We start from the raw sequence: 18,205 nt of genomic DNA, 5'->3' as shown, positions 1-18,205 counted from the left end.
AAAAAGAAAAAAAAAAAAAGATGTTCTTTGAGAACCTGCTGTATTTGCCATGTAAGAACCACCTTAAGAGGGACATAGAAAAATACAATATGTTGCTTTATAGATAGATTTTGTCCCTGCATCAAGGACAAAAGTGATGTCTCTGATCTGATTTATATTGAAATTAATGTGAGCTATACATACATTTAAGAAGGATTAATAAAAACAAGTAAAATTGGGCCGGCTGAGGTGGCTCATACCAGTAATCTCAGCACTTTGGGAGGCCAAAGCGGGCTGATCACTTGAGGTCGGAAGTACAAAACCAGCCTGATCAACATGGTGAAACCCCATCTCTACTAAAAACACAAACATTAACTGGGTGTGGTGCCGTGTGCCTGTAGTCTTCAGCTACTTCAGAGGCTGAGACAGAAGAATCCCTTGAACCTCGGAGGTAGAGGTTGCAGTGAGTCGATATTGTGCCACTGCACTCCAGCCTAGGTGACAGAGCGAGACTCCTCAAAAAAAAAATAATTATTATTTACCCAATATTTGGTAAATCAGTGAGCGACAGCAAACACAGCTCACCTATAAATCAATCCTGACTGGGTGGGGCCACCTTTGTGGAGAGTTACTGAATTAGGAATTTAATCATTTTGATTGTTCTTGTAATTAATTTGCAGTCCATTATCATAATCTAAACAATCTAAAAGTGACATGATTATCTTATTATTTGAAACCCCATTCATAATTTTAAAATCTCATTTATGTTCTTGATAAATTACACAACTACGAAAAAAATTCTAAACATTGCATTTAAGTATAGAAAAGCTCAAACACAGCTGTACTTGGAGGCAGAGGATTGCATCAATTCCTGCATTCCCTGAAGAATCTTTATGATTTCAGTAATATCAAAGGCAGAAAATGTTGTGTTGAATAACTCTTAAAATACCATAAGCAGATATGTTGTTGAGAATGGGAGTTTTTTTGTATTGGTGAAAAATTTTGTGCATTTCTGGACAAAACTACATACAATGGTCCTGTGATTTATGCAATTGCATTTCTCGAACATTATGAAAATTAAAACAAGCAACAACACTTGTAATTTATAATTAAATAGGGTGCAGCCTTGGACATTGTCAACATGTTTATCATCCAATTTCATGTCTGAAGGTCACTGGAGAGTCCTATGACATGCTTACAGGTAGCTTAATTGTCTTAGCCATTGTCAATAGCAGCCCCTATTCACTAGGAGAACCACCAGAGCAAACCCCAGATCTTAAATGAATCCAGACTGGGTGGTGCCACCTTTGTGGAGAGTTAATGCTTTAGGTAATTTAATCATCTTGATTGTTCTTGTGATGAGTTAGGAGACGATTATCACAACCTAATCAATCCAGAAGTCATGAAGTCTCCACCCACTAATTAAGGTGACTCAATATAAACCTGCCTCCTGTGCCTCCACATTAGCTCATGTGGAAGACCTGGGTATAGGTGGTCGTCTCCTTGGCTCCGAGTCCCTGCAGCAGCTGAGGTGCCTGTGTCTCTCTGGTTCCCAGTGGCCGCCATCATGCTCTCCTCCACACTCAGGGTGGCTGTGGTGTGCGTGAGCAATGTCAACAGGAGCATGGAGGCCCACAGCATCCTCAGGGGAAAAGGGCTAAGTGTCCGGTCTTTTGGAACTGAATCTCATGTGAGGCTACCGGGACCAAGACCTGATCGTCCTGTAGTTTATGATTTTGCAACAACATATAAGGAGATGTACAATGACCTCCTCAGGAAAGATAGAGAATGCTACACCCGCAACGGAATCTTACACATCTTGGGAAGAAATGAGAGAATCAAGCCCGGTCCAGAAAGATTTCAGGACTGCACTGATTTCTTTGATGTCATCTTCACCTGTGAGGAGAGGGTCTATGACACAGTGGTGGAAGATCTGTGTTCCAGAGAACAGCAGACCTTTCAGCCTGTGCACGTGATCAACATGGACATCCAAGATACCCTGGAAGATGCCACCCTGGGAGCTTTCCTCATCTGTGAGATTTGCCAGTGCCTGCAGCAGTCAGACGACATGGAAGACAATCTGGAGGAGCTGCTGTTGCAAATGGAGGAGAAGGCAGGAAAAAGCTTTCTTCACACCGTCTGCTTCTACTGAAGATCTGGGCTGGCTTTGTCCCCTTCCTCAGTAAGAACTTCGGCATGGGACTTTAGTCCGGATTTATTGTGAGAAGCATCTGCAAAGACCTTCCACTGAGCACTGTTTGTATTACTTTTGTACACATCACCTGGAAAGAGACTATTACCAAGAAAATATTTTATGGGAAATCAGAAGGACTAACATTTTTAAAAGCACGAAAATTGCTTGGCATTGTTCTAGGTGCATTAAATGGGATAACTAATTTAATGTTTATATTATTCTACAAGGAAGCTAGCACACCATGAAGCCATTTTCCAGAGGAGCAAACCGAGCTGATAATGGACTGCTGGAAAAATGATTTGTTTAAGGGTATTCAGCAGATAAATAACATTGTATAGATAAGCACCTTGTAAATAAAAAGCACCTTGTAAACAAAAGCATGTCGCTTATTGGCTTGAAATGCATCCCCCAAACAGAAAAAGAAAATGCTTTTTATTTACATTTTTTATTTCATTTAATTTGATGACCTAAGATTTGAGCAGATAATTCCAAATTTTACCATCATATGTAGTTCATTATCCAACTTGGATATTACCTATTAAAGTGAGCATTAGTAAAAAAGATATAATCTATATATAAAAACATTTATTTGTTCAAATATGTAATATTATACTCTTATTAAAGAAGAACAACATGTAAGTTAACATACCACACTCCATTGGTCTCAACTAACTAAAAAAATTAAAAAATTATAAAAGATACCACTCAAATTGAGAAAAGGACATTTATTTAAAAGGTGCTTATCTATACAATGTTATTTATCTGCTGAATACCCTTAAACAAATCATTTTTCCAGCAGTCCATTATCAGCTCGGTTTGCTCCTCTGGAAAATGGCGTCATGGTGGGCTAGCTTCCTTGTAGAATGATATAAGCATTAAAAAAGTTATCCCATGTAAAGCACCTAGAACAATGGCAAGAATTTTTCATGCTTTTAAAAATGTTAGTCCTTCTCATTTCCCATAAAATGTTTTCTTGGTAATAGTCTCTTTCCAGGTGATATGTACAAAAGTAATACAAACAGTACTAAGTGGAACGTCTTTGCAGATGCTTCTCACAATATATCCGGACTAAAGTCCATTGCCTAAGTTCTTACTGAGGAAGGGGACAAAGCCAGCCCAGATCTTCAGTAGAAGCAGACGGTGTGAAGAAAGCTTTTTCCTGCCTTCTCCTCCATTTGCAACAGCAGCTCCTCCAGATTGTCTTCCATGTCGTCTGACTGCTGCAGGCACTGGCAAATCTCACAGATGAGGAAAGCTCCCAGGGTGGCATCTTCCAGGGTATCTTGGATGTCCATGTTGATCACGTGCACAGGCTGAAAGGTCTGCTGTTCTCTGGAACACAGATCTTCCACCACTGTGTCATAGACACTCTCCTCACAGGTGAAGATGACATCAAAGAATTCAGTGCAGTCCTGAAATCTTTCTGGACCGGGCTTGATTCTCTCATTTCTTCCCAAGATGTGTAAGATTCCGTTGCGGGTGTAGCATTCTCTATCTTTCCTGAGGAGGTCATTGTACATCTCCTTATATGTTGTTGCAAAATCATAAACTACAGGACGATGGGGTCTTGGTCCTGGTAGCCTCACATGAGATTCAGTTCCAAAAGACCGGACACTTAGCCCTTTTCTCCTGAGGATGCTGTGGGCCTCCATGCTCCTGTTGACATTGCTCACGCACACCACAGCCACCCTGAGTGTGGAGGAGAGCATGATGGCGGCCACTGGGAACCAGAGAGACACAGGCACCTCAGCTGCTGCAGGGACTCGGAGCCAAGGAGACGACCACCTATACCCAGGTCTTCCAAATGAGCTAATGTGGAGGCACAGGAGGCAGGTTTATATTGAGTCACCTTAATTAGTGGGTGGAGACTTCATGACTTCTGGATTGATTAGGTTGTGATAATCGTCTCCTAACTCATCACAAGAACAATCAAGGTGATTAAATTACCTAAAGCATTAACTCTCCACAAAGGTGGCACCACCCAGTCTGGATTCATTTAAAATCTGGAGTTTGCTCTGGTGGTTCTCCTAGTGAATGGGGGCTGCTATTGACGATGGCCAAGACAATTAAGCTACCTGCAAGCATGTCATAGGACTCTCCAGTGACCTTCAGACGTGAAATTGGATGATAAACATATTGACAATGTCCAAGGCTGCACCCTATTTAATTATAAATTACAAGTGTTGTTGCCTGTTTTAATTTTCATAGTGTTGGAGAAATGCAATTGCATAAATCACAGGACCATTGTATATAGTTTTGTCCAGAAATTCACAAAATTTTTCACCAATACCAAAAAAATCCCATTCTCAACAACATATCTGCTTATGGTATTTTAAGAGTTATTCAACACAACATTTTCTGCATTTGATATTGCTGAAATCATAATGATTCTCCAGAGAAGGCAGGAATTGCTGCAAGCCTCTGCCTACTTTAATATGCCTTCAAGTACAGTTGTGTCTTAGTTTTCTGTACTGAAATACAATGTTTAGAATTATTTTTCTTTAAAAGTTTGTAAAATTTATTAAGAAAATGAAGAGATTTTAAAATTATGAAAGGGGTTCCAAACAATAAGGATAATCATGTCACTTTATAATCAATCACCTTATGGTTGATTAGACAATGATAATGGGCTCCTAACTAATCACAATCATCATCAAGATGATTAACATCCTAAAGCTGCAACTCTCCACAAAGGGGGCCCCACCCATTCTGGATTCATTTATCTGTGAGCACTGTTTGCTGTCACTCACTGATTCACCAAAACTTGAGTAAATAATAACCTTGCTTGTTTTTATTAATTTTTCTTAAATATATGTATGGCTCACATTTATTTCAATGTAAATCAGATCAGGGACATCACTTTTGGCCCTGGTGCAGTGACAAAATCTATCTATAAAGCAATATATTGTATTTTTCTATGTCCTTCTTCAGGTGATTCTTACATTGCAAATACAGCAGGTTCTCAAATAACATCCTTTTTTTTCTTTTTTCATTTTGAGACAGGGTCTCACTCTGTCACCCCGGTTGTAATGCAGTGGTGCCATCATGGCTCACTAAAACCTCAAACTCCTGGGCTCAATCATTCCTCTCATCTCGACCTCCTGAGTAGCTGGGACTACAGGTGTGTACCACCATGCCTGAATAACTTTGGAATTTTTTGTAGAGGATGGAATTTTGCCATGTTGCCCAGGCTGGTCTCAAAAGCCCAGGGGCTCAAGTGATCCACCCGCTTCAGCCTCCCAAATTGCTGGGATTACAGGCATGAGCCACTGTGCCCAGCCTCACCTAACATCATTTTATTATAACATTAATGAGAAAAAAATTTGACTTCTGGCGGGGCCACTGTCTGTGTGGAGTTTGCGTATTCTCCCTGTGTCTGTGTGGGTTGTCTCTGGATACTCTTGTTTCCTCCCACATCCCAAAGATGTGCACATTAGGTGAATTGACATCTCTATGGTCCTAGTGTGAGGGTGTGCCCTGAACCACAGATGGGGTCCAGTCCAGCGTTGGTTCCTGCCTCACACCTTGAGCTGTCGAGATTGGCGCCAGCCACCTGCCACTCTAAAGTGGAATCAGCAGATTGGAAAATGAATGAATGAATACAAATTACTGAAAAATAAAAATTCATAAAATATGTGGTAATCATACAAATGCAAGACAATAATGATCAGAGTACAAAATAGATCTGCCTGCCGCGTCTCTCATTGTTGGTTTTTAACTGTGTAGTAGTAGGAAGAGCTCCTTATAATTTTTTCTTTGCAAACATTTATTCCTTGATTTAACTTACCACAACTACGACCACTGTCACTCACTGATTCACTGAAAATTGGGTAAATAATAATCTTACTTGCTTTTCTTAAGCTTTCTTAAATGCATGTATAACTCACATTTATTTCAAGGTTTATTATTCAAAGTGTGTTGAATCTTTATTTAGAAATTTGGTGATGTTTTTGTGACTCTTGTTCATATCAATTAACCTATGATAAAATTGATTTTATTATACATCATTTCACTTGAAGTCATCGTTTTGAAGAACCTATTGACCACAGTTAGTGAGTGCTTACTGTATTTTTTAAATCAGTAAACACCTTCAAGTTTCTCAAAGTGTGTGCTCAGCATTAGCATCAATTGGGAGCTTGTAAAAAAAAATGCAAATTTGGACCTCAAACCACGGAATCAGAAACTCTAGTGGTGAAGCCCAGAGATCTGTGTTTTTCAAAGTCTTCCTAATAATTCCAAAACTCAAAGTTTTAGAAGAACTTCCCTAGAGATTTTTGAATCTTGACTATACATTAGAAGCACCTGAAGGATTCTTACCTGCACTGCTTCGGGCATAGAGAATGAACAGGATTTTCTTGGAAAACCAAATGAGAGGAAACATTCAACATAAATGAAAAGCTAGTCAGATCTTAAATATGTTGTGAAATGTCTTATTAGACTCAATGACTGAGACCTAAAGAAATCTAACAAATGAAAAAAAGAAAAATCTCAGAGACCAGCTATAAGTGTTACTGAAAAGGAATATGTTTTGTGTGTTTCGAAAGAATTGAGAAACAGTGTTAAACCAAACCTTGAAGACTGATACACAAAGTGGTTGCATATAATTTCAACAGAAATAAAAGGATAAAACCGGGAGGATCAGTATGAAATACTAAATGTATCATATAAGTGAATTTCTACTTGAAACACTTCTTAGAGGTAGTACTACGGGTACTGCCTATGTTCTCAGGGGAAATATCAAGGGCATTTATTATGTTCTGCCTCCAAGTAAAGGCACAAAGTGAGACAAACAAAAGAATCCACGGAAACAGTATGTGGTTAATTGGATTAGATGTTGAGCTGACGGTAGAGTACCAACTCAGAGACATAAAAGTAGACATAATTTATTTAAACACTAATTGCGTTTCAAAGCACCAGACTTCTTGACTACGTAAGTACAAGTATAGGGGAACACACCCAAGACAAAACCTGGAGAAGTGTATTAGAAAAACAACGTGATGAGACAGAGAAAAATGTTTCCGCTGCTATTGCGATATCACAAGTTATACAGGACCTGAACAAAAATAAATAAATCTCAAGATTCTGAGGGAGAACATGGCAAAGGTATTCTGGCTTCTAGCCAACACGAGACACAGGCATCAATAACAGTTCCAGTTCTGGAATCTGCTAAGAGTGATTTTCCAGTTCAGTGATTGTTAACTGTGGCTGGATATTTCAAGACCTTTCTACCAAATTTTATAAGATGCCAATGTCTGGGACCTACCCCAGATCAAATGAATCAAAATCTCTGGGCATGGATTATGTTCATCCTGATTTTATTTCTTATTCCTGTGATCCCTTCAACCACCCACATTTCAAAATTTATTTCATGCTAGAATTTAGTCTATACACATTTGGTGTAATGACTTTTTTACTGTACATTCTTCGCATCTTCTTGATTTTATATTGTTATTTCTGCCCTTGGTTTTTATCAAGTTGTTATATACTCCATTTTGTACTTAACTTGAAATTCTGCTTGGATTACCCACCCCATGAAATGGTTACCTGCACTTTCTCTGCCTTCCTGATCAGAACACGTTTCTCTAGTACTTATTTGAAAACAAGAGTTTTGCAATGCTCTTAATTCTTTTTCACTTTTCACTGATCCCCTACTACTAATTTCCAGGTTTTGCCAGGATATTTTCTTAATTTTAGTTCAATAGTCTTAGTCAAATGTATCTCACAGATAGTTCCTTCAATTTCTGAGTCCTTATTTACAACTGAGAATGAACTTTACCTGAAGTCTAAACTTCTTTTTCTGTTATACACGTAAGAAATTATTGAAATATTTAATCCCAGTCTCAGTACATGCCTCCATTTCCTTTCTTTTCTTCACATTCCGACCAATTGTTCTTCAGGTTCACATAAGTGATAATGTTTGGAAAGTCTTCTCTCAAATAGGTTTCTCTGTTGGGGGACACAGGCGATAAACTGTCTGAATTGCTGTGTATCTTTCCTTCAACCTAACAGAGGGGCCACATCTCAGCTGGGTACAGGATTGTGGGGCTGTAGTCCTTTCTCTCAGTAGTCCCTAACTGCTATGCCACTGTCCGTTCCAGCGTTGGAGATAAAAAGTCTAATTCCAGCATCATTCTTCTTCTGTAGATAATGTGTTCTTTTTAACTGTATGTTTGTTTGTCAGATTTTTCTCTTTCTCTTTAGAGTACAACATTTGTACTGACAGATGCCTCAGTGTTTCTTTTTTCTCATCACTCTAGTCCAGTATTTCTCCATTGTTTTAATCAACCCCCACTTAAGGAGCCTTCTCAGACATTTTTCCCTAATCGCTTCCCCATACAATTTTAATAGCATAGATATATTGTGTATTTGTTTATGTACGGCATCTGTGCTCCGTACATAATGGGAGTGAGATTTCTGTTCACTCCCCCAAGAACCAGATTCTGCCCCATTAGGGACATTATCACTCCTGTTGAGAAAGCATGGTTTAACCTGAAACAGTGAGCCTTTTATTACATTCAAAAAATAATCTACTATTCTTTAATCATTGTCTTACTTCCACGAATACCTTTTACTCCTTGTGAAATACTAGTAATTTATATTTTGTTATTCTTGATTTATCTGCCACGTCCCTTCTTTTTCCTCGTGGTTACTTATATTTCTGCTTTTTGTTTTGAAGTATTTGTCAAATCAAATTTGGATCTCAATTCACTCACTACATTGTGTATAAGAGAAAACGTGTTTTGGCCTCAGAAAGTGTTGGCCCCTCACATTTTTAATAGAATTTGCTTTTTGTCCAAGTTCTCATCTTTCTGCCTCCCCTCTGCATGTCACCGGTAAGTGTTCAGTTTCTTCTGACTGATCATTGCTGACTGCTGGGCCTGCTAACACAGAATCTTTATCACTGAGGCTCAAGTTGCTCCTGGACTCCAAATGGGAGTGTTACAGGTAGTTAGACAGACATGAACCAGGCAGGAGTGGGCTCTACCCCCAACCCACCAGGAATGTCAGGAGACCAGCCAGTGATGGTTGGGCACTTACCACACTGCCTCTCTAAAAATGAGAACTTGGCAGCCAGTGAGGAAAGACAATCTCCTGAGGGTCCATAGCTGCCACACTCAAGTGTTCATTGAACTCGGGCACCAGGGAGAGGCAACTTCCCAAACAGATAAAAACACTGGAGATTGGTAATCAGCTTCCAATAAAGTCTCAGGATTTGGGCAAGTGAGTCCAGGCATGTGCCTTAAGAGAAAATGGCAGAGTATGACCTTCCGGAGGCATTCCACCAGAAAAGGGAAGAAAGCCTCAGATGGACATGAGTACAATTTCCTAAACACACTGCGCATGCTCACTTCCCAAGCATAAGGAGGGTGTTAGCAGGTGGGCAGCCTACCCTAAGGGAAGAATCATGGGAAAGGGGTGCAATATGCCAAAAATGGGCCAGAATATAAAGTCCCTGGATCAAGGTTAAGCAGGGCACTTGTCCTTCAAGTCACCCACTGGAGTCTCTTCCAAGTGTACTTTACTTTCTGCTCTAAAGCTGTTGAATAAGCTTCCACTCCTGCTCTGAGACTTGCCTCGGTCTTCTTTTGCCTTATGCCTCTTAGTCGAATTCTTGCTGCTCTGAAGAGATAAGAACTGAGGTTGCTGCAGACCCGTATGGATTCACCTTAGGTAACTCAGATACCTTCTTCCCCTAACAGGAGCAGTCCCAGAGATGCTAGAAGACAAAGTGGTCTCTGTTGGCCCAAGTCTGGTAGGAAAGAACAAAGCAAGCAGCAGATCTCTTCAGATGCACCTAAAGAAAGCCTTCGAGTTTCCTGGTCCCCTACAACCCACTTCAGGATTTCACTTTGGCTTCTTGGGTCCATGAAGAATCTCAGGATACCAAAATCAGCCTCCCTCCTCTTCCCTCCTCGGATCGCAAGCCCAGGGCCTAACTGACAACACTCATAAAGCACCCCCTACCAGTTCTCCCTTCAGGCCCTCAAGCAACCAATTTCTCTTGGGTGAGTACCTAAGACTGAAATGTCTGGGCTATAGGATAAATATATGTTGAACTTCCTAAGAATCGCCAAATATTTTTTTCCAAAGTGCTTTCATCAGTTTACATTCCCAGCATCCGCGTCCCCATTGTTCCACAACTTCACCAACATTCATTCTTTCTCACCTTTTCTATTTTAGCCATTTAGTGTTTCTGAGTGGAATTTTGGCATTTTAGTTTGCATTTCCCTGATGACTAAAGATGCTGAGCATCATCTCATGTGTTTACGGTCCATTTGTACACCTTGTTTTGTGAAGTCTTATTTATACTAATTTATCATAAAATTTATTTTCTATTTTGAAGATTGTTCTTCTTTTTCATTTTATGTATTTGTGCTATTCTTCTCAACTCTTTAAAAAGTTGCTCCTGTTTCTGTTTTGTTTGGTGTTGTTGTTTTGTTGTTGATGTGTTTCAAACAACCTGGTATGTTACTGTTTGGCAGGGTTGTCTCCTAAGAGACTGCAAACCCCTTTAGGGCAAATGGTAGACTTCTTTATCTGCCCTTCCAAATCAGCGAGAACAGTTCCTAGAACATAGTAAATGCTCGGTAAATGTTCCTTGTATCAGTATTGACAGACAATGACTTCCTATTACAGCTTATTACTGACTCTAGCCCAGCAAGGGGATTGTACTAACTAGGCCCATGCCATTATCTAGGCTCTTGTAGTGTCAGGGGCATGATTACATCATAAAAATTACAACTTTGAGGTTATCTTTCATATTTCTATCATCCTTATTATACTAGACTCAATGACCAGAACTGTGCATATTCATCTTGACTCACTGCTCATACAGTACCTGGATACTTTAGGAATTCAGTTCTTAATTGTGTTTTGTTTGTTTTTTAGAGACAAGGTCTTGCTCTGTCACCTACGCTGGACTCCAGTGGCACAATCAAAGCTCACTGCAGCCTTGAACTCCTGGAATCCAGTGATCCTCAGCCTCCTAAGTAGCTAGAACTACATGAGTGCACCACCGTGCCAAGCTCATTTTTTTTTCTACAGATGGGGTCACACTGTGTTGGCCAGGCAGGTCTCGAGCTCCTAACCTCAGGCAATCCTCCCACTTGGGCCTCCCAAAACATGGCTTGCCAGTTCCTAATTTTTGAACCAAGTCTGCAGCACTGTATGTAGAGAGGGGAAGCCAGAAGCCATACTTTATTATCTGAGAAATGTATACTACAAGAAATTTTGGAAAAATACAACAGATGTATAATTTTCCTGAGTTAGCATGGATTGGAAAGGGTAAGCCTATAAGCAGAGACCAGTTAGAAGTCTGGTGTGATCATCCAGGTGACAGAGGATAAATCCTAAACCAGTCCCTTGGGGCTTTGGGACACTTGTGGATAAGCAGAAGCTACATCCAATATCTGAGCACAATGGAGGAGCTTGTACTAACTTTCCAATCAATAGTAAACATAGAAGCTAGGTAAAATACTTAAAGCAACCGAAGTTGTTAAAGAAAAAAACAATCCAAGTGGGACTTGAAGAGAAGATTGCTGGAAAGAATGTACACTAGTGCAGCTATGCAAGCCCCACATTTGCCTCTGCTTTTGCCCTCAGAGCATTTGCTAAGTCCTGGCATGTGCAACAAAGACCAAGTTGAAAGGTAGTGGGAGCTTGTAGCATTCTCAGTGTCAGGCCTCTGAGCCCAAGCTAAGCCATCATATCCCCTGTGACCTGCAGGTATACATCCAGATGGCCTGAAGCAACTGAAGAATCACAAAAGAAGTGATATTTAAATGGCCTGTTCCTGCCTTAACTGATGACATTCCACCACAAAAGAAAAGAAAATGGCCTGTCCTTGCCTTAACTGATGACATTACTTTGTGAAATTCCTTCTCCTGGCTCCTCCTGGCTCAAAAACTCCCCCACTGAGCACCTTGTGACCCCTCACTCCTGCCCACCAGAGAACAACCCCCTTTTTCCTTTACCTACCCAAATCTTATAAAACGGCCCCACCCCATCTCCCTTCGCTGACACTCTTTTTGGACTCAGCCTGCCTGCACCCAGGTGAAATAAACAGCCTTGTTGCCCACGCAAAGCCTGTTTGGTGGTCTCTTCACATGGACGTGAATGAAATTTTGCTGCCATGACTAAGATCAGGGGACCTCCCTTGGCAGATCAATCCCCTGTCTTCCTGCTCTTCGCTCTGTGAGAAATATCCACCTGCGACCTCAAGTCCTCAGACCAACTAGCCCAAGGAACATCACACCAATTTTAAATCAGGTAAGTGGCCTCTTTTTACTCTCTTCTCCAACCTCTCTCACTATCCCTCAGCCTCTTGCTCCTTTCAATCTTGGCACCACACTTCAATCTCTCCCTTCTCGTAATTTCAGTTTCTTTACTTTTCTCGTAGAGACAGGAGACAAGTTTTATCCGTGGACCCAAAACTTCGGCGCCGGTCACGGACTCGGGAAGACAGTCTTCCCCTGGTGTTTAATCACACAGGGACACCTGATTATTCATCCACGTTTCAGAGGTGTCTGACCACACAGGGACGCCTGCCTTGGTCTTTCACCCTTAGTGGCAAGTACCACTTTTCTGGGGGACAAGAACCCCCCACCCCTTCTCTCCGTGTCTCTACCCCTTCTCCGCTTTTCTGGAGGGCAAGAAGCCCCCACCCCTTCTCTCCGTGTCTCTACCCCCTCTCCACTTTTCTGGGGGGCAAGAACCCCTCAACCCCTTCTCTCCGTGTCTCTAACCCTTCTCCACTTTCCTGGGGGCAAGCACCCCCCACCCCTTCTCTCCGTGTCTCTACTCTCTCTTTTCTCTGGGCTTGCCTCCTTCACTATGGGCAGTCTTTCACCCTCCATTCCTCCTTCTTCTCACTTAGCCTGTGTTCTCAAGAACTTAAAACGTCTTCAACTCACACCTGACCTAAACCTAAATGCCTTATTTTATTCTACCATGCCGCCTGACCCCAATACAAACTCAACAGTGTTTCCAAATAGCCAGAAAACAGCACTTTCGATTTTTCCATCCTACAAGATCTAGATAATTCTTACCGTAAAATAGGCAAATGGTCTGAGGTGCCTGACGTCCAGGCATTCTTTTACACATTGTTCCTTCCCTAGTCTCTGTTCCCAATGTGACTCATCCCAAATCCTCCTTCTTTCCCTCCCTCCTGTCCTCTCAGTCCCAATCCCAAGCATAGCTGAGTCTCTCTAATCTTCCTTTTCTACAGACCCATCTGACTTCTCCCCTCCTCCCCAGGCTGCTCCTCGCCAGGACAAGCCAGGTCCCCATTCTTCCTCAGCCTCCACTCCTCCACCCTATAATCCTTCTATCACCTCCCCTCCTCACACCCAGTCCAGCTTACAGTTTAGTTCCGTGATTAGCTCTTCCCCACCTGCCCAACAATTTCCTCTTAGAGAAGTGGCTGGAGCTGAAGGCATAGTCAGGGTACATGTACCTTTTTCTCTATCAGACCTCTCTCAGATCAGTCAGCATTTAGGCTCTTTCTCCTCAGACCCCACTAAATATATACAGGAATTCCAATATCTTACTCTGTCCTACAGTTTAACCTGGAGTGACTTAAATGTCATCCTGACTTTGATCCTCTCCCCAGGTGAACGAGAATGAGTTCTTTCTCTAGCCCAATCTCATGCTGATAACCACCAGCTTCATGAGCCACACCTCCAGGAAGGCATTAGAGCAGTTCCTCGAGAGGATCCCCAATGGAACTATCAGGCAGATTCCCCAGGTATAGCTAGGCGAGATTACATGATTTCCCGCCTAATTGAAGGGCTTTAAAAGGCAGCTTACAAAGCTGTTAATTATGACAAGCTTAAAGAAACTACCCAAGGTAAAGATGAAAACCCAGCCCAGTTCATGGCCCGCTTAGCAGCAACCCTTAGACGCTTTACTGCCCTAGACCCAGAAGGGCCAGAAGGCCGCCTTATTCTTAATATGCATTTTATCACCCAGTCCACTCCTAACATTAGGAAAAAACTTCAAAAGTTAAATTCCGGCCCTCAAACCCCACAACAGGACCTAATTAACCTCGCCTTCCAGGTGTACAATGATAGAGTAGAGGCAGCCAAGTAGCAACATATTTCTGAGTTGCAATTCCTTGCCTCCACTGTGACAGAAACCCCAGCCACATCTCCAGCACACAAGAACTCCAAATGCCTGAACTGCTGCTGCCAGGGGTTCCTCCAGAACCTCCTCCCCCAGGAGCTTGCTACAAGTGCTGGAAATCTGGCCACTAGGCCGAGGAATGCCCACAGCCCAGGATTCCTCCTAAGCCGTGTCCCATCTGTGTGACACCCCACTGAAAATCAGACTGTTCAACTCACCTGGCAGCCACTTCCAGAACCCCTGGAACTCTGGCCCAAGGCTCTCTGACTCCTTCCCAGATCTTCTTGGCTTAGCAGCTGAAGACTGACATTGCCCGATCACCTTGGAAGCCTACAAGACCATCACAGATGCTCTGGGTAACTCTCACAATGGAAGGTAAGTCCATCCCCTTCTTAATCAATAAGGAGGCTACCCACTCCACATTACCTTCTTTTCAAGAGCCTGTCTCCCTTGCCTACATAACTGTTGCAGGTATTGACGGCCAGGCCTCTAAACCTCTTCAAACTCCCCAACTCTGGTGCCAACTTAGACAATACTCTTTTAAGCACTCCTTTTTCATTATCCCCACCTGCCCAGCTCCCTTATTAGGCCGAGACATTTTAATTAAATTATCTGCTTCCCTGTCTATTCCTGGGCTACATCTCATTGCCGCCCTTCTTCCCAACCCAAAGCCTCCTTTGCATCTTCCCCTCGTATCCCCCTACCTTAACCCACAAGTATAAGACATCTCTACTCCCACCCTGGCAACTGATCACATGACCATTACCATCCTATTAAAACCTAATCACTCTTACCCCCCTCAACACCAATATCCTATCCCACAGCACGCTTTAGAAGGATTAAAGCCTGTTATCACTCACCTGCTACAGCATGGACTTTTAAAGCCTATAAACTCCCCTTACAGTTCCCCCATTTCACCTCTCCTAGAACCACATAAGTCTTACAGGTTAGTTCAGCATCTGTGCCTTATCAACCAAATTGTTTTGCCTATCCACCCCGTGGTGCCAAACCCATATACTCTCCTATCCTCAATACCTCCCTCCACAACCCATTATTCTGTCTGGATCTCAAACATGCTTTCTTTACTATCCCTTTGCACCCTTCATTACTTAGACTGACCCTGACACCAATCAGGCTCAGCAAATTACCTGGGCTGTACTGCCACGAGCCTTCACAGACAGCTCCCATTACTTCAGTCAAGCCCAAATTTCATCCTCATCTGTTACCTCTCTCGGCATAATTCTCATAAAAACACACGTGCTCTCCCTGCTGATCATGTCCAGCTAATCTCCCAAATCTCAATCCCTTCTACAAAACAACAACTCCTTTCCTTCCTAGGCATGGTTAGTGCGGTCAGAATTCTTACACAAGAGCCAGGACCACACCCTGTAGCCTTTCTGTCCAAACAACTTGACCTTACTGTTTTGCCTAGCCCTCATGTCTGCGTGCAGTGGCTGCCGCTGCTTTAATAATTTTAGAGGCCCTCAAAATCACAAACTATGCTCAACTCACTCTCTATCGTTCTTATACCTTTCAAAACCTATTTTCTTCCTCACACCTGATGCATATACTTTCTGCTTCCCGGCTCCTTCAGCTATACTCACTCTTTGTTGAGTCTCCCACAATTACCATTGTTCCTGGCCCAGACTTCAATCTGGCCTCCCGCATTATTCCCGATACCACACCTGACCCTCATGACTGTATCTCTCTGATCCACCTGACATTCACCCCATTTCCCCATATTTCCTTCTTTCCTGTTCCTCACCCTGATCATGCTTGATTTATTGATGGCAGTTCCAACAGGCCTAATCGCCACACACCAGCAAAGGGAGGCTATGCTATAGAACAAGCCACCAGCCCGCCTCTTAGAACGTCTCATTTCCCAATCTAAGCCATGAAATCCCCTGTGACCTGCATGTACACATCTTGATGGCCTGAAGAAACTGAAGAATCACAATAGAAGTGATATTTAAATGGCCTGTTCCTGCCTTAACTCATGACATTCCACCATAAAAGAAGTGAAAATGGCTGGTCCTTACCTTAACTGATGACATTACTTTGTGAAATTCCTTCTCCTGCTTCATCCTGGCTCAAAAACTCCCCCACTGAGCACCTTGTGACCCCCTACTCCTGCCCACCAGAGAACAACCCCCCTTTTTCCTTTACCTACCCAAATCTTACAAAACGGCCCCACCCCTATCTCCCTTCGCTGACTCTCTTTCGGACTCAGCCCGCCTGCACCCAGGTGAAATCAACAGCCTTGTTGCTCACACAAAGCCTGTTTGGTGGTGTCTTCAAAGGGACGCGAGTGAAACTCAGCAGGCTAGGAATAAAGAAGTTGCAGTTCAGGGATACCATGGAGTCTGAGACCTGAGATAGAAGAGGCAGCCTTAGAGAAAATTGGGCCAAAATTCAGCGTGCCGATTCCCCTTGAGGAGTTTGCCAATTCCTAAGCTGTGCATGTTCAGGGCAAGATTCTCAGCACCTGAATTGAAAGCAGCAGCTGTGAAGCTAAACAGTTATGCAAAGACTAGCAGTCTGATGGTGCTGGGGAGTCAGAGGCTGGAGGTCAGGGCCTGAGGAGGTAGAGCAACCCTTGTAAATAAACACTGAAACACTAGGAAGCTTTGAAACACTAGAAGGGCTGTACTCTAGGAGTAAGGACAACCCAGAAAAAGATCAACGCTGGCACTAGCAAAAGTTAAGCGTCCTCTTAGTTGGATCAAGATCTGCCAGTACCCTTATGTGCCTGAATTCTTTCTAGAGAAACGTAACAGTTTCAGAGAACAGAGTCTCTAATTTTTTCATATAAAATCACTATCCATTCACACTCACACACCAAGCATGCCAAGAAACTACCAAATAACTAAAAAAAAAAATGTGGAAAAAAATAGAGACAGAACCACAGGTGATCTAAACATTGGAACTATGAGGGATTTTAAAATAAAATGATTATCCAGGTCCTGTTAGAAAATATTGGTTGCATCTTCTGAAAAAGAGATGCCCACATCTAAGAACTCCAGGAGCTCAAGTAGCTGCCTGTTACCTATTACCACCACAGGCTCAGCAGGAAGATACACAGAGATGTTCCTCCTGAGCAGAATTATCTTTTTATCATACATTAAGTTCTAGGGCACATGCGCACAACGTACAGGTTTGTTACATATGTATACCTGTGCTGTATTTGTTTGCTGCACCCATTAACTCATCATTTACATTAGGTATTTCTCCTAATGCTATCCCTCCCCCATCCCCCCACCCCAAGACAGGCCCCGGTGTGTGATGTTCCCCACCCTGTGTCCAAGTGTTCTCATTGTTCAATTCCCACCTATGTGTGAGAACATGTGGTGTTTGGTTTTCTGTCCTTGCAATAGTTCTGAGCAAAGTTTTTAATACTAGCTGAATGTTGGTGCAAACTCTAGCTAATGTCATGAACTGAGCTACCAACTGTGAGCTGGGAGGGCTCATTTGTATCTCACACATGAAGTCTCTATTAAACAGGTCTCTGTGGCCCCTTTTCCTATGGCCTTCATCCAAATATTTATCCTCTAGAGCTTACCATTCTAAAAAGAAAGAAATGATTACCCCATAGAAAAGTGGACAAAAGAAAAAAAAAACAGCATTTATTCCCAGTATATTTTTGCTTAGCCTTTCTCAATAAGCCCTACCCCTATAACTACAAGCCGATTGCTGTGCATCCTTGGACAGCTCATATTTGAATTGTTTTTCCTCTGCAAATGGAGTGATGAGAGGGGTTCCTTGGACTTGAACTAGAAGTTAGAGTCTACCATAACCTAATGATGGAAAAGAGAATAGGTCTCAGAAACATTTAGGAAATACTCTTGTTAAAACTTCACGATTAATTGGATGAAGGAAGGTCCAGGTCCATGATGATTCCCTGGTTTCTAA

At 42.3% G+C, this 18,205-nt stretch overlaps 2 protein-coding genes across 2 annotated transcripts; one reads left to right on the top strand and one right to left on the bottom strand.

Annotated features, from left to right (window-relative positions):
* The first annotated feature begins 1,546 nt into the window (after positions 1–1,546).
* Positions 1,547–2,131, top strand: LOC129393322 (RNA polymerase II subunit A C-terminal domain phosphatase SSU72 like protein 2-like). The gene has a single exon (XM_055093878.2). It carries the CDS (start codon positions 1,547–1,549, stop codon positions 2,129–2,131), a length of 585 nt encoding a protein of 194 aa, XP_054949853.2.
* Positions 2,132–3,297: 1,166 nt separating this feature from the next.
* On the bottom strand, positions 3,298–4,015 carry LOC129393358 (RNA polymerase II subunit A C-terminal domain phosphatase SSU72 like protein 2-like). The gene has a single exon (XM_055094292.2). It carries the CDS (start codon positions 3,880–3,882, stop codon positions 3,298–3,300), a length of 585 nt encoding a protein of 194 aa, XP_054950267.2. The 5' UTR covers positions 3,883–4,015.
* Positions 4,016–18,205: the final 14,190 nt, after the last annotated feature.

This window comes from Pan paniscus, chromosome 9, assembly GCF_029289425.2.
Source record: "Pan paniscus chromosome 9, NHGRI_mPanPan1-v2.0_pri, whole genome shotgun sequence".
In the NCBI taxonomy this organism is placed as follows: Eukaryota; Metazoa; Chordata; class Mammalia; order Primates; family Hominidae; genus Pan; species Pan paniscus.
Note: the sequence above shows the minus strand (reverse complement) of the source record. Positions and strands in the feature narration are given on the sequence as shown.

Excerpts from the sequence above, each read along its gene's own strand:
- LOC129393322 (XM_055093878.2), top strand. The coding sequence starts at position 1,547 with ATGCTCTCCTCCACACTCAGGGTGGCTGTGGTGTGCGTGAGCAATGTC.
- LOC129393358 (XM_055094292.2), bottom strand. The coding sequence starts at position 3,882 with ATGCTCTCCTCCACACTCAGGGTGGCTGTGGTGTGCGTGAGCAATGTC.